Below are 14,873 nucleotides of genomic sequence, written 5' to 3'. Positions count from 1 at the left end.
GATCATGAAAGTTCTGTTTCCCATCCAATTAGATGGGAAAATACACATGGCTGATGTTGTCTGCAATTTTCCTAAATTACCCATCAAAGAGTTCCCAGTGGTTTCACTCTAATTACACCAATGAGAATGGTGGAGAGAGTATTTCTGTTTTAAACTAATTCTCACATTAATAGAATAAAGTCCACTGGCCACTCACTATCAAATCCCCAATTCAAATTCAAATGTGAAACAACAACAAATGAGAGTATTATAGAGCAGACATCACCTTAACCAAGAAGCACATTTATTTCTAGACCTTGTTCTTAAGAGGATAATTTGGAAGCGATGGAGATAGAGACCTGGCATGAGGTTCTGCCTTTCTTTTATAGTTAGGGTTGCCTCCATTACTTGTTAAGCAGATGCATTGTCTAATATTCTGCAAGCCTTGTAACCTGTGGTTTATAATAGAGTCAAAACTTGAAGAACAGGAAGAATGACTGACTTTCTTTTATGGTGTGTTCAAAGACTATAAGAGACAACATACATTCCTTCTGTTCTCATTCAATTAAACCAGTAGAAGAAACTTAAAATAGATTGAATAATGCAAGTTGTTTTAACTACACAGTTGCATTTCTGGTTTGTAATTAGTCTTACCTATCTAATTTGTGATTGTTTAACACTGAATATTTTCATTTCCGTAAGCAGTTAGGACAAAAGTAGAATTGACTGTGCATTTGAAAAATGTTTGCCTTTTTCCTATTTTAAAATTTTATTTTAAAGTTGAGTGCAGATATTGTTTTCTTAGTCACTGGTTATAATGGGAGGAAATGATTAAGAAGAAAAATGTTGCTAAAAATAAAAAAAAAGTAAGCATTTTGTTTGTGCTTGTATATGACAATCAAGGCTTAATGCTTTCTTCAGGAAAAAGCAGTTTATAAATGAAGTGCCCTGACACTTAGGAAGTCTGAGAACCACGTCTTACCAGGCAAGGAAGAGACTTTAAAAGCTACATGTTTCAGCTCTTTGCAGAGCTTCTCACCTCATTGTATGTTTTTATAGATGTTCATTTCATGGACTTCTGTGGTTTTACATCTTGTAGAAAACTGGTAATTGCTCTCCTCTCCGGAAAAAAAAAAAAACAAAAACCAAACCTGGTAATCTTACTGTTTTGTTCTTGAGAAGTTCGCATAAGGATAAATGAGTACAATGGCTCTCTCCTGGTTACTTTGTTGGAGAGCGTTGTGGGCCAATAGTGATTTTCTGATAGTTTGACAGTGGATTGATGAAAGAGGAGCCAGTGCATGTATTTTGTGGTTGTTGATACTAAGTCACCAGGACTCAGGATGCCCTTTGAACAGAAGGAACTGAGAGCAGCATCAATATCTGTAGATTAAAAAAATGAGAGGACTGAACTAAATGATGGTCTGTGTTACAGCTCTGGTGTATAGCGATCGTGAGGGATGTTTACAGCCTCGTGTTTTGATGTTTGTATGCATACATGGGCTTTGGACTAAGGTGTCAGAAATAATAGCAGTTATGGGTCCATATTCAGATGGATACAGGCGATGGAAAAGAGAAGAGAAAAATAATTTTGAGATCAAAGTTTATCTTTTTCCTGTGGTCCCTCAATATAGATGAGTAATGTGGCAGGTACAATTCTGAACACTTTATATACATTGTTAATTCACTTAATCTTCCCAAAAAATAGCCTGCTGAGGCAGTTACCGTGTTATCCCCACTTCATAGGTTAAGGAAATGGAAGCACAGAGAGTTAATGTAATATAGCTCGTAAGTGAAGAGCCTGGCAGTGTGGCTGTGGTCCTGGATTGCCTAACCACGGCACTGGCTCGCCGACTCTCTGGATAGGGGATCAGTGTTCTGTGATGTGTGTTCTCACATAAAATGCTCTCTTTCCCTCTACTGTTTGTTCCTGCAGCCATCAAACATTTTTTTTGTGGGTTATGTGCCAGGCATAGTGATGAGTCTCGTAGATATAGAAGAGACAAGAAATCCTGCTCTCAGATTTACAAGCCTAGCCAGGGAGACAGACTAAAATAACCACAGAAACCTGGGATGACAAATGAGGGTAAGAATTTGCGGGAGAAGGGCAGGGAGCTTTGAGAATGTACAGCAGGGGCCCGAGCTCCTCGAGGTGCCAGAGAAAGCTGCCCTCCCACAGTGACTTGAGCTATGATGCCAAGGGGAGCAGGAGACATCTAAATACTGTAGTGAGGCCAGAAGGGCTCAGGCAGAGTCTACTGTCTTTGTGGACCATTCCCCAGCCCCCTTTAGAACCCTTGTTCTCGGTACCTCAGTACCAGAATGACAGTGCAGACTTTCCTTGTGTCCCTGTATGTGTGCAGGTTTCTATGCAGATTGTAAGCATTAAGTAGATACATGTTGGTCTTCGGTGACTGTTGTGTTCCACCTTCTGCTTCCTGCCTTTTATCTCATGTTGGGAGTGGCGGAGTATAACTTCAGAACAGATAGAGGGAAGTGGGAGAATGAATGTCTCAGTCAGGTGGCATGCCTTGGCTCTCAAAATACTTTCTAAAACCTTATACAGATCATTTGATCTAAAGCCCTTATGTTTGAAACCAATCTCTTTCTTACTTTCTCTTTTAGCACACCATTGAAGTCTTGTTTCTATGTACCTGGGTTGATGCTTTCCTATAACTGGGATCAGAAAGTTAATTTCACTAGCTCCTCTGGGCATTACTGTTAAAATTGTAGTGACACGTTTAAAAAATCTCATTCACTGAATATTAAATAAGCTGAATGAACTCCCTAGGGCCTATGTAGTCTTTGTATTTTAACAGTTTAAAGTAGTTTATATTCACTAAACATATACATATTTATTGAGCATCTGCAAAGGTGGCTTTGTAAGGCTTATAGAAGTATGAAACACTTGGTTACTGCGCTTAAGGAGCTTCATACTTAGGCTAAAGGAAAATAATTGCAACAGAGCTGTGAGGGGCCCATCAGGAAGTTGTCAGGAAGGCCTCTGGGGGTTATGCTGCCTGACTCCACTGCACCCTAGTTGTGTGGCCTTGAGGCAACTGAGTCTCTGCATTTTGCGTGTAAAATGTATGTTGTGCTTGTGAGGGTTAATGATCCATATTATGTAAATTGCTTAGAATAGTGCTTGACACATAATATAAACTATATAACTTCTTGTTTTTATCATCATCACTGTCATGGTCATTATAAAGAGTAAGGGGAAAGGTTTCTGAGCTAAAGGAAAAGGCATCATGGAGGAGTATTTGAGTTAGCTCTAACAAAACAGGAAGGATTTTCATAGGCAGAGAAGGTGTGGAGAGGATTCCAGAACAAACCTCAGATGCTAGAAGGTGTCAAGTATGATTCGAGAACGGTGAGGAGTCCAAGCTAGTGAATGAGGTTCATCCGAGGAACAGTGACAAATTCGCCTGGAAAGGTGGATTAGGACCTTATCTTGGGGAAGGATTGACAGTCTGGCTGGACTTTTGAGCAGACCTGAGTCGCTCAGGTTCTGCTTTAGAATTACTAGAGTAGGCGGGAAGTGGGGGCAGAGAGAAATGGTGTGAGTCACAGCATATGGAGATAAGGGTTTGAAATAAGTTGATAATGATGAAAAAAAGGTCACGTGCATATCTGCTGGAAAAGAATGAAACTTAAAATTCAGGGCCCCTCCTGTGCTCAGAACCCTAGTGATGGTTATGTATTAATAAAATTTGAAAATATATTTGTATCCTCTGTTTCTTTCCCCAAATAATATGTTTAAATCCCCCAAAACTGCTTCCATCCCATAATTGAAAGAGACTGGAGAAAGAATCAGTCTATGTATTGATTTGATGAGGGTGGGTAGAATGAGACAGAGAGGCCAGCATTAAAAATGACTTTTGAGATTTTATCTGAGTGATGGGGAAGAACCTGATGGGAAAGAGGGATGATGGGGAAGCCATTTAGAGAGCATTGGTCTCAAACCAAGTGAATGTTCCAGACTGGTGAGCTTCACCAGGCAAAGCGACATTTTCTTTCCTTTTTTTTTTTTTTTTTTAAATATCTCTGCACATCCCTGTCCTCAATTGCTGTTGTACAAGTGTGATAATTTCAAGTTATATGAGGCTGGAGAAAGGGGTCTAAAGATGACTGCTAATTAATAGGCTAGAACCCAAAGCACATATCACAGGGACTTCTTTGTAATATCCACATTAAGTATGCTATAACTAGGCTAAGGCTAGTTTTCTGAAACCTTTAAAGAGAGTCCCTCCTTTTTGGTATGATTCTTCTATATTCAGCAAATCTTAGTTGCTTCTAGACTATTTTCAAGTTGAAACCTCTGTTTTCTGGAAACTTCTATCTTGAAGAAGTTTAATGGACTCAGACATGGTTGGTAATGCTGATTTCACGGCTGTTTTAGTGTTCCTGTGGCAGTACCTGACCGGGAAAGGCTGTTCTCAGCATTTTATGTCCTTTTTCATAAACAAGTAAAATGTTAAATAACAGGAAATCAAAAGCCAAGATTGAAGAATACTGTCTCAGATGGCCAAATTGAATCTTCAGGAGTATTTTTACTTTCAGATCACAAAATATAAATATAATTGACAGAGACACTCAGGTTTCAAAAATGAAACGTTTTTGAATTATGGGTATGTGTGTATGTATGTGTGTGTGTGTGGGTGAGTGGGTGTTGGCTTTGCCATCAGCCTTTTTTTGGGAAATAATAATACCTAAAAACAAAGCTAAAAACAGTAAGATCTGAAGCAAATATCTCTGGGGAGGATCATTAGCAAATTCATGACTTCTGTATTAAGCCATGTGTTGTTTAAAGAATTATCCCTTGTATATCAGATAGATTAAATTATCTGAGTAAGAAAAATATGTAAATTCCAAACTGCTTCTGAAATTCACATGTACCATTTTTTGACAGGCTTTAAGAATTTAATGACCATAGGATATAGTTTAAAGAAATGATTTAGATGTATTTGCAGATTAGTTGTAAGAGGATTTTGTTTAACTTACCAGGTTGGTCTACTGTTCTATGAAATTAGTCCAAACTTCATATTTGTTACAAATATGTGTGTCGTGAACACAAACATTTTATTTAACTTTTTTCTTCAGTTTTATTGAGATATAACTGACATACAGCACTGTTTAAGTGTATAACATAATGATTCACTCACATACATCATAAATGATTAACACTGTAAGTTTAGTGAACATCATAGTTTCATATAGATACAAAATTAAAGAAATAGAAAAAAATTTTATGATGAAAATTCTTAGGATATATTCTCTTAACTTTCATGTATAACATATAATAGTGCTAATTATATTTATCATGGTGTACATTACATCCCTAATATTTATCTCATAACTGAAAGTTGGTACCTTTTGACTGCCTTCATTCACTTATCCCTCCTGTCAGCCCCCACCTCTGGTAACCATAAATCTGATCTCTTTTTTGTATGAGACATTTATTTTTGAAGTATAATGACTTTCAATACTGTGCTACTTCCTGTTACACAGCATCGTGATTTGGTATTTCTATACATTTCAAAATGACTACCATGATAAGTCTAGTTGTGGTATGTCACCATTCAGCGATGTTGTGGTTGTTGTTCAGTTGTCCAGTCGTGTCTGATTCTTTGCGACCCCATGTACTGCAGCACGCCAGGCCTCCCTGTCCCTCACCATCTCCCGGAGCTTAGCCAAGTTCTTGGGCATAGCATCGGTGATAACATCCAGCCACCTCGTCCTCCAACACCCTCTTCTCCTTCTGCCTTCAGTCTTTCCCAGCATCAGGATTTCTTCCAATGAGTCAGCTGTTCATGTCAGGTGACCAGAATATTGGAACTTCAGCTTCAGCATTAGTCTTTCCAATGAGTATTCAGGGTTGATTTCCTTTAAGATTGACTGGTTTGATTTCCTTGCTGTCCAAGGGGCTTTCAAGAGTTTTCTCCAGCACCACAGTTCAAAGGCATCAATTATTCAGGGCTCTGCCATTCAAAGATACTATATATTGTATTCCCCACATTGTACATTTCATATGCATGGCTTATTTATTTTGCAACTGGAAGCTTGTGCCTCTTCATCTCCCTTACCTATTTCTTTTTCTTCCCTCCCCACTGCCTACATCTGTAGCAACCACCTGTTTGGTCTCTATCTATAACTCTGTTTTGTTATGTTGTTCCTTTTTGTGTTTTTAGATTATTTGTATAAGTAAAATCATACAGTATTTGTCTTTCTGTGACTATTTCACTCAGTGTAAAATTCTCTAGGTTCATCCGTGTTATTGCAAATGGCAAGATTTCATTCTGGCTGAGTAATATTCCATTGTGTGTGTGTGTGAGACCACATCTTCTTTATCCATTTGTCTATTGATGGGCACTTGGATTGCTTCTCTATCTTGGCTATTGTGAATAATGCTTCAATTAATACAGGAGTGTATAGTCAGTGTATAGTTTTTTCAAATTAGTGTTTGTGTTTTCTTTGATTAAATACTCAGGGATGAAACTTCTGGATCATATGGTAGTTTTATTTTTAATCTTTTAAGGACTCTCTGTACTGTTTTTCATAACTGTACCAATGTATATTTCCACCAGCAGTGCAGGAGGGTTTAGTTTTCTCCACTTTGTTATTTGTTGTTTTTTTGATAATAGCCATTTTGACAGGTGTGAGGTGATAATCTCATTGGGGTTTTTATTTGTTTTCCTTGATGACTAGTGATGTTGGACATCTTTTCATGTGGCTCTTGGCCATCTGAATGGCTTCTTTGGAAAAGTATCTATTTAGATCCTCTGTCCATTTTTTTAATTGGGTTGTTTATTTTTTGCATGTTGAGTTGTATGAGTTCTTTGTATATTTTGGATATTAACCCCTTATCAGATATATCACTTACAAATAGCTTCTCCCATTCAGTAGGTGGTCTTTTTGTTGTTCTGATCGTTTCCTTCATTGTCCAAAGCTTCTTAGTTTAATGTAGTCCCATTTACTTTTGCTATTATTTCTCTTGCTTGAGGAGACATAGCCAAAAAGATATTATTAAGACCAGTGTCAAAGAGAGTACTGCCTACATTTTCTTCCAGAAGTTTGTGGTTTCAAGTCTTATATTTAAGTCTTTAATCCATTTTAAATTTATTTTTGTGCATAATGTGAGAGAGTTTCCCATTTGGATTCTTTTGCATTACAACTGTCCAGTTTTCCCAACATCATTTATTGAAGAGGCTGTCTTTCCTACACTGTGTATTCTTGCCTGCTTTGTTGTAGATTAGCTGCCTACAGGCACTTCTCACAGAATTAGAATAAATAATTCTAAAAAATGTGCAGAGACAAAAAAACTTCAAATAGCCAAAACAATCTTGAGAAAGAAGAGCTAAAGGTATCACTTGCTCTACTTCAGACTATACTGCAGAGCTATAGTCGTCAAAGCAATGTGGTGCTGGCACAAAACCAGACAGACACACAGATCTGCAGAACAGAAGAGAGACCTCAGAAATGAACTCATACTTGTATGTGCAATTAATTTTCACAAACATTTTTTATTTTTAGGAGTTATATATTTTAAAATTCATTTATGTGTAGACTCTGGCAAGTGATAGTAGTTTTCCATTTATAGAAATGGTATAAACTACTTTAGAATGAATTAAATTAAAAGACTGTGTCTATTTATAAAGAGAAGAACATGAATAGAAATGATAATACATGGTGCTGTGTGTGGTGGCAGAAGTTGAGAAAGTTGATGCATGATTAGCTGAAGTTTGTGAAACATTGGCTTATTGAAAAATAATATATATTATACTTGCTTATAGTACTGTAATTTTAATTAATTGTTAAATAAAAATCTCACAGCTATTGGTCATACATATATGTTTGAATGTTAGCTCTTTAAGAATCTTTTATTAAAAGTTAAAAGAGTTATTTGGATCTTGGTATGTGGCATCAGTGTTTTTTGTGTGTGTGCCCTTAGTTGCTCAGTTGTGTCCAGCTGTTTTCAACCCCATGGACTGTAGCCCGCCAGGCTTCTCTGTCCATGAGGGTTCTCCAAGCAAGAATACCAGAGTGGGTAGCCATGCCTTCCTCTAGGGGATCTTCCCAACCCAGGGATCAAACCCATTTTTCCCACATTGCATCAGTGTTAATGAAGCAGAAAAAAATTAGTCTAGTTGGTTGACTCCTAAATGTGGGCTCAGCTGATAAAAAATCCGCCTGCAAGTGGGAGACCTGGGTTCGATCCCTGGGTTGGGAAGATCCCGCGGAGAAGGGAGAGGCTACCCACTCCAGTATTCTGGCCTGGAGAATTCCATGGATTGTGTAGTCCATGGGGTCACAAAGAGTCAGACACGACTGAGCAACTTTCACTTCACTAAGTTAGTTAGGCGTAAGAACGTATATATCAAATGTGATTCTACCAAGAAGAGTTATAGGACTTCCTGGCAAAGAGTGGGAAAATTTTATAAAAGCCATGCATGTACTTACTAATTTCAGGGTAAATTGTTAAAGGGCTTCCCTGGTGGCTCAATGGTAAAGAATATGCCTGCCAACGCAAGAGATGTGGGTTTGATCTCTGGGTAGGGAAGATCCCCTGGAGAAGGAAATGGTGACCCACTCTAGTATTCTTGCCTGGGAAATCCCATCAACAGAGGAGGCTGGCAGGCTGTAGTCCATAGGATCACAAAAGAGTTGAACACTACTTAGTGACTAAACAACAACAACAAGACCAAGCACTGTACAAAGGGCTTTTGTTAAATTTTATCAATCAAAAGTCGGGGAAGATTCTTCCAGTTTGGATTCATATATGCTAATATCTAGTGAGAAGAGTATTATTGTTTTTTCCTGAGAAACCGAAAAAGAAAATCAGGATATTTGGAAGATGCTTTGGTGTTAATTTTATTCAGCAATTACTTTTAGAAATATGAGAGCATCTGGGAACAATTTTTTGAGTATTAGTTAAATATAGGCTTTATTTTTAGGAAGATACACATTTAATACTTTGTAAATGATTTAGTTATTCCACAATTAAAAAAATAAATGAATATCCATTAGTACAAAATACAAGAAATGTGAAGATAGTAGAAAATATAAAGTCCTCCCTCCTCCCACTAATCCTTCTCCAGCCCTATTCCTCACACACAACTCCTATTAACAGTTTGAAGTCACATAATTTTAAAAGCCAAGTGTAATGGCTTTTGTAAATTGGAAGAGTAGGGACCTCTGTTGTTGTCCCAGATTCTGCTTGCATTGCCTGCATCATATTTTTAAGCAGATGTGATGTGTGGAATTACTGGGGGCTTTGGACCCAGATCTGAATTGGAATTCTGGCTGCATCACAGAGCAGCCATGAGAGGTTGGGAAGTTCCTTACTTTCTGAGCTTCAGGTTCCTCAACAGCAAAGGCTTAATACATTTGTTTTGTTTCTGAACTCTAGTCTTTGTCTCTTTTTAATCAGTGACATATCAAAGAAGACCTGGCATAAGAATCCACGACATTTTTTCTCTTGGAAAGATGGAATTTGTCATTTTAATGACCCCCATGCATGTATTCAGGGATGCACTGCTTTATTAGAATATCTCACCACTCTCCTAAGTACCTATCATCAGGTTGTAAAACGACATTGCGTCTACCTGCCCCTGGAATATTCCTGAAATTTAGATGGCCTCTGTTGAGTTTCACTTTGCGCTTATTAATGATTTAGCACTGGGATAAAAATAAAAACAAAGACTCTCAGCTTACAGTGTGAGAGTATGGGTCGTGTGTGCTAAGTCATGCAGGTAAGATGAGTAGCAGAACTCAGTGGGGTGACCGGTCTAGAGAAGTCTCTCATGCGGGCTGTTAACTCCCTCCTGTAGAATGATTGCCTCAGAATTAAATGGAATTAATGTAACTGCTCCTGAGAAGGGAAATGTATTTTGCTTTTCAAAGATGGTTGTATAAACTTTAATTATCTAATCCAAACACAGGAGCTTTCTACAAACAGCTTTCTCTTTTAGCAGGCATAGTCAACTTGCAAAGACTGCTCCATCTTTAGGCTTGAAAAATCATTGCATTATAACCAAACCTGTTGAGTATTATATAATCTACCCGTTAGGGAACAACAAACTCCTTAATGTTGGTTACTGAAAATGGTTTTTAAAGCTAGGGTTGGTTTAAGTGAATTTTTGTAATCATTTTAGCTGCAACTCGAGATGTGGTTCTCCACTGGTGGAATCTGTGTCTCCTGTCTTGATCATTCTTTTACCATGGTTTCATTTTCTCTGCTGTTTTTGTTTCATATTCAGTTCAGTTTGTTTGGTATGTGCTTTATCAGACCTTGTTGACTTGTCATAGGAATATGGAACTTTCTTAATAAAAGTTGGAAGTATTTTTTATGTATTTATTTTAACTTTCTATTTTTAGAGAATTGAGTTGTTTTCTAGTCTTGAACTTACTAATAATTAAATACATGTAATATATTGCTACTGGAATAGCTTAAAGCTCAAAGAAACTTTGTAAGCAGAGAATAAACCTTACTTTTTAAGAACTGGGACTCTTGTCATTTTTGTTGTTGAAATGCATAGGGTTTTTTGTTTTGTTTTTGTTCCTTGGCTGTTCTGTGTGGTATTCAGGATATTAGTTCCCCAACCACGGATCCAACCTGTTCCCCCTGCACTGGGAACATGGAGTCTTAATCACTGGATCTCCAGGGAAGTTCCATGCATAGGGTTTTGATGTTGGGACATATTAAGGAAATAATGCCATTAATTCTAGGCAGAGGGGATTTTAGGGATCAAATTTGATTCAAACTCTAGAGGAAAAGGATCAGTGCTCTTGTCTGAGATTTAAAATATTAAACTGCACTTAGAATAAAATCAAACTCTCATCATGGTTTGCCGGGGAAGGCAATGGCACCCCACCCCAGTACTCTTGCCTGGAAAATCCAATGGACAGAGGAGCCTGGTAGGCTACAATCCACAGGGTTGCAAAGAGTCAGACACGACTGAGCAACTTCTTTCCTGTGTCTTTAAGCTCTTACTCATCCTTAAGCCAAAGGCTACTGTTTAGCTTTAAGCTGAAAAGGAAAGTTTGGCAGCCTGCTTTCTGTCTAAAGATCAACATTATCACCATGACAGTTGTCACATTCAGAGTGAAAGAAGGGAAATGCAAATTTGGTGAGTAATTAAAATTAGCTTTGTGTCATTCTTTGGTTGTATTCTAAATGTTGCTATTTATTTGTCTTAGGTAATCTATTTAAAGAAGACACCAGAAGAAGCCTACAGAGCACTCCTATCTGGCTCAACCCCTCCCTATCTTCCATTCAGGTATAACTGCTTGTGAGACTTGAGCTATGGCACTTTGCTAGACAGCTCACTATTTTAGAGTTGGATTATTGTGTTTTTTAACTGTAATGGACTATGACTGTGATGTTATGTGGAATGAAATGAGACTAGTGTTTATTATTTCATTTATTTAGAGATCCCCTCCCCTATCTAGTAAGAATAAAATAGCTTTCTTTTTTTAAGAATTATTTTCTTTCCTTGGATTCTTTCTGTATCTTGATGATTTAAGCATGAAGAGTATCTGGTTTATGACCTAATTATTTATGACCTGGTTTATGACCATGTCAAGATTTGTTAAATTTCAGTAATCTGGTAAAGAATCCATCTGCAATGTGAGAGACCCGGATTCGATCTCTGGGTTGGGAAGAACCCCTGGAGAAGGGAAAGGCTACCCACTCCAGTATTCTGACCTGAAGAATTCCATGAACTGTATAGTCCATTGAATCTGAGTCGGACACGATAGTAACTTTCACTCACACATGATTGATTCATCCATTCTTTCTTTCATTTGTAAGCCTTGATTGATCTCTGACCAAATGTCAGGGACTGGAAATATAGAATAAGACCCTCAAAGTACCTTCCCAGATGCACATCTTTAGTGGGGACCCTAAATCACTTGTTCATCAGACACATCTAGCTTCCATCCTGAGAAAGGCTGTCTCTCATTACAGTGTTGGAAAACAGTATTTTGTAAGTATCATTTGAAGATGTTTTAAAATTTCAGGTAAACTTGAGCTTCTTTGCAGAGTAGAAGGGAACATATATCAAAATTTCCACCACAGACATCTCTGATAGAGTTGGGAATGATTTTAATATTTTTGCCTTTTTATTAGTATACAAATCTACAAGCATATGGATTGCTTATTATTGTTACTAATATCAAAATTACCAACAATAAAGAAACAAAAGAACAGGAAAAATTGAGGAGACCTCTTTGTCTTCATTACTCTCCTGGAAACTCACAGAAAGCAGGTCCCAGTGCCTCACACTTAGAGGTGCTTTTTGTAAACATTTATTCTAATGAATAAATTAAGGCTGAATCCTCTGAGATTCAGAGGATTCCCACCTCTGTTTCTTGACCACAGAAGGGAGTATTATTAGACATAGCGTGGGTGTCAAGGTGGAGAGGAGGAATAGGGGGTGACAGCGCCTAGTATGCTTCAGCTTCTCAGTGAAAGCAAGGGGTGAAGTACTGGAATTGGGACAGTGAGAGGAAAATATCCTCAAGCAGCCCAGAGGATAAGCTAGTTAGACATTGAAGGGCAGATAGAAGAGGGCAGATTATGAGAAATGCGTGTTAGTTGCTCAGTTGTGTCCGACACTTTACGACCCCATGGACTGTAGCCCGCCAGGCCTTCCTGTCCATGGGATTCTCCAGGCAAGAATACTGGAGTGGATAGCCATTCCCTTTTCCAGGGGATGTTCCCAACCCAGGGATCAAAGCCAGGTCTCCTGCATTGCAGGCAGATGCTTTACCACCGAGCTTCCCTCGTGGCTCAGTTGGTAAAGCATCTCCCTACAATGCAGGAGACCCAGATTTGATCCCTGGTTCAGGAAAAGATCCCCTGGAGAAGGAAATAGCAACCCACTCCAGGACTCTTGCCTGGAGAATTCCATGGACGGAGGAGCCTGGTGGGCTACAGTCTACAGGATTGCAAAGAGTAGGACCCTGCGATTGTGCAACTTTCACTTTCACTTTTCTTTACCCCTAGCGCCCCCTGGGAAGCCCAGGATTATGAGAGGAGAGTTTTAATGGTAATGAGAAAGGAGTTATTTTCTTCCACTTCTAATGCCTTCTAGAATTTGAAAGTTCTTTGTACAATATAATTCTGCTTTTTAGAAAAGCATAATTGTTTTAGTCAGTTTGGGCTGTACCGTAGCCTGGGTGAGTTGTAAATAACTGGTTTGTTTCTCGTGGTTCTAGAGTCTGATCAGGGACCAGCATGGTCAAGTTCTGGTGAGAGCCCTCTTCAGGGATGCAGCCTGCTCACCTCTTGCTTGTCCTCACATAGTGGAGAGAGGGCAGAAAAACTCTCTGGGGTTCTTTTTTAAAAGAGCATTCATCTCAATCATGAGGGCTCCACCCTCATAACCTAATTACTTCCCAAGGTCCCACTTCCTAATACAATCCCACTGGGGGTTAGGTTTTCAACATATGACTTTTGGGGGACACAAACATTCAGTTCATTGCAGTAATGATAATATTAATTACTTCCTAAATTCTAAGCAAAGTGGTTAAGAGTGTATGATTTGAAGGCAGAGACTCTGCCTGGGTTTGAAGATTTGTTCTGCTCTTTTCTTTATATAGTAAGTAAGTACATGTAGTTTGGGCAAATTACTTATCCTTTCTGAGTTTCAGCTTTCTTTTCTGTAAAATGGCTTCAAGGATATCTTGGTGATGAAATGAGGTAATGCTGTATCACTGTCCTGCTGCAGTACCTGGTTTTTGTTTTTCTTGTTGTTGTTAGTACTATTACTATTTATTAATAAGACATAAGGATTATCCATAGGATATAAAATGAATAGGAAGTGTTTCTAATGATCACACATTCTAGTAGGGGCAGGCAGCTCTGTAGGCACATAATTAATTATTAAAAAACTGGGTTGTATAAAAATAGAAGAAAAGATTCTGACAGAAATGTGAGAAAGTATCAGACTCATTTAAACTGAACTTTTAAAGGGTTTGGAGGTAGAGAGTGGAGGAGGGAAAGTTTGCTATGGGTGTGCCCTGCTGGACAGTCCTGGAAGGCATTGTGTCTGAGACAACTTCCAACATTGCTAGGAACCATAGCATCCATGGTGAGAAAGGGGCCACCAACTGTGAAGGGATCATAGATGTACTTTTCCTTGAGACAGTGATGATTCTTTAAATTTTTTTTTTAAATCAGAAAAATATAGTTTTTGTTGTTATTTTGAAAACAGCACATGCACCTTGGAATTTGTAATGCAGTAACATTGTTAAAATTATAATTCCAATCAATAGGCCCAGTGGGCAATGTGTCTATTCAAGCATTTTAAGTGGAAAATATATATTCATTTTTATGCTTTTAATGTTATCCACTTAAAATTCATGAGAGATGTATTTGTTTCACAAGCCAGATGAGCCTTGTTATCCTTAATTGTCAATTTAGATGAAGATATTGAGGAGGAGAAGGAAAGAATGAATTCTTCCTTTAAGCATAACTTTATTTTAGCTTATATGTGATAGGTAATTAGTTTCCTGAGAACTAGCATTTTTCAATAATTGATAAGATTGGAATGGAAAAAAGATAGTAAGAAAATTATTACTACTACATAGAACATAGAATTAAATCATAATTTTTATAGTTGTAGCCTATTTTTCCAAATTGTTTTTATTTAAATATTTGAAAATATTTATGTGGTTAAATACACTGTGGTTTAAATATTTTTAAAATATATAACAAGGTATTATTGAAAAATCTCTCTCCCACTCTTGATGCTTATGTATCTGGTCCTTTCCAGTATCTTCTGATATTGGTTTATTCTATATCCTTCTAGAATTTCTTTATGCATATATAAGCAAATAAAGATATTACTTAGTCTTTTAAGTCTAAAAAAAGTCTTATTTTTCCCATT

General features: G+C 37.7%; 1 protein-coding gene across 3 annotated transcripts in view; it reads left to right on the top strand.

The window, feature by feature from the left end:
- CDC14A (cell division cycle 14A) overlaps positions 1 to 14,873 on the top strand; it is a 183,825-nt gene that overhangs the window by 55,131 nt on the left and 113,821 nt on the right. For all 3 annotated transcript variants that reach the window (XM_040232221.1, XM_040232219.1, XM_040232222.1), the window contains one exon: positions 11,179 to 11,258. In XM_040232221.1, coding sequence (XP_040088155.1) covers positions 11,179 to 11,258 — 80 coding nt within the window. The remainder of the gene's footprint in view (positions 1 to 11,178; positions 11,259 to 14,873) is intronic.

The sequence above is a fragment of the Oryx dammah genome, unplaced genomic scaffold (assembly GCF_014754425.2).
Source record: "Oryx dammah isolate SB20612 unplaced genomic scaffold, SCBI_Odam_1.1 HiC_scaffold_28, whole genome shotgun sequence".
NCBI lineage: Eukaryota > Metazoa > Chordata > Mammalia > Artiodactyla > Bovidae > Oryx > Oryx dammah.
Note: the sequence above shows the minus strand (reverse complement) of the source record. Positions and strands in the feature narration are given on the sequence as shown.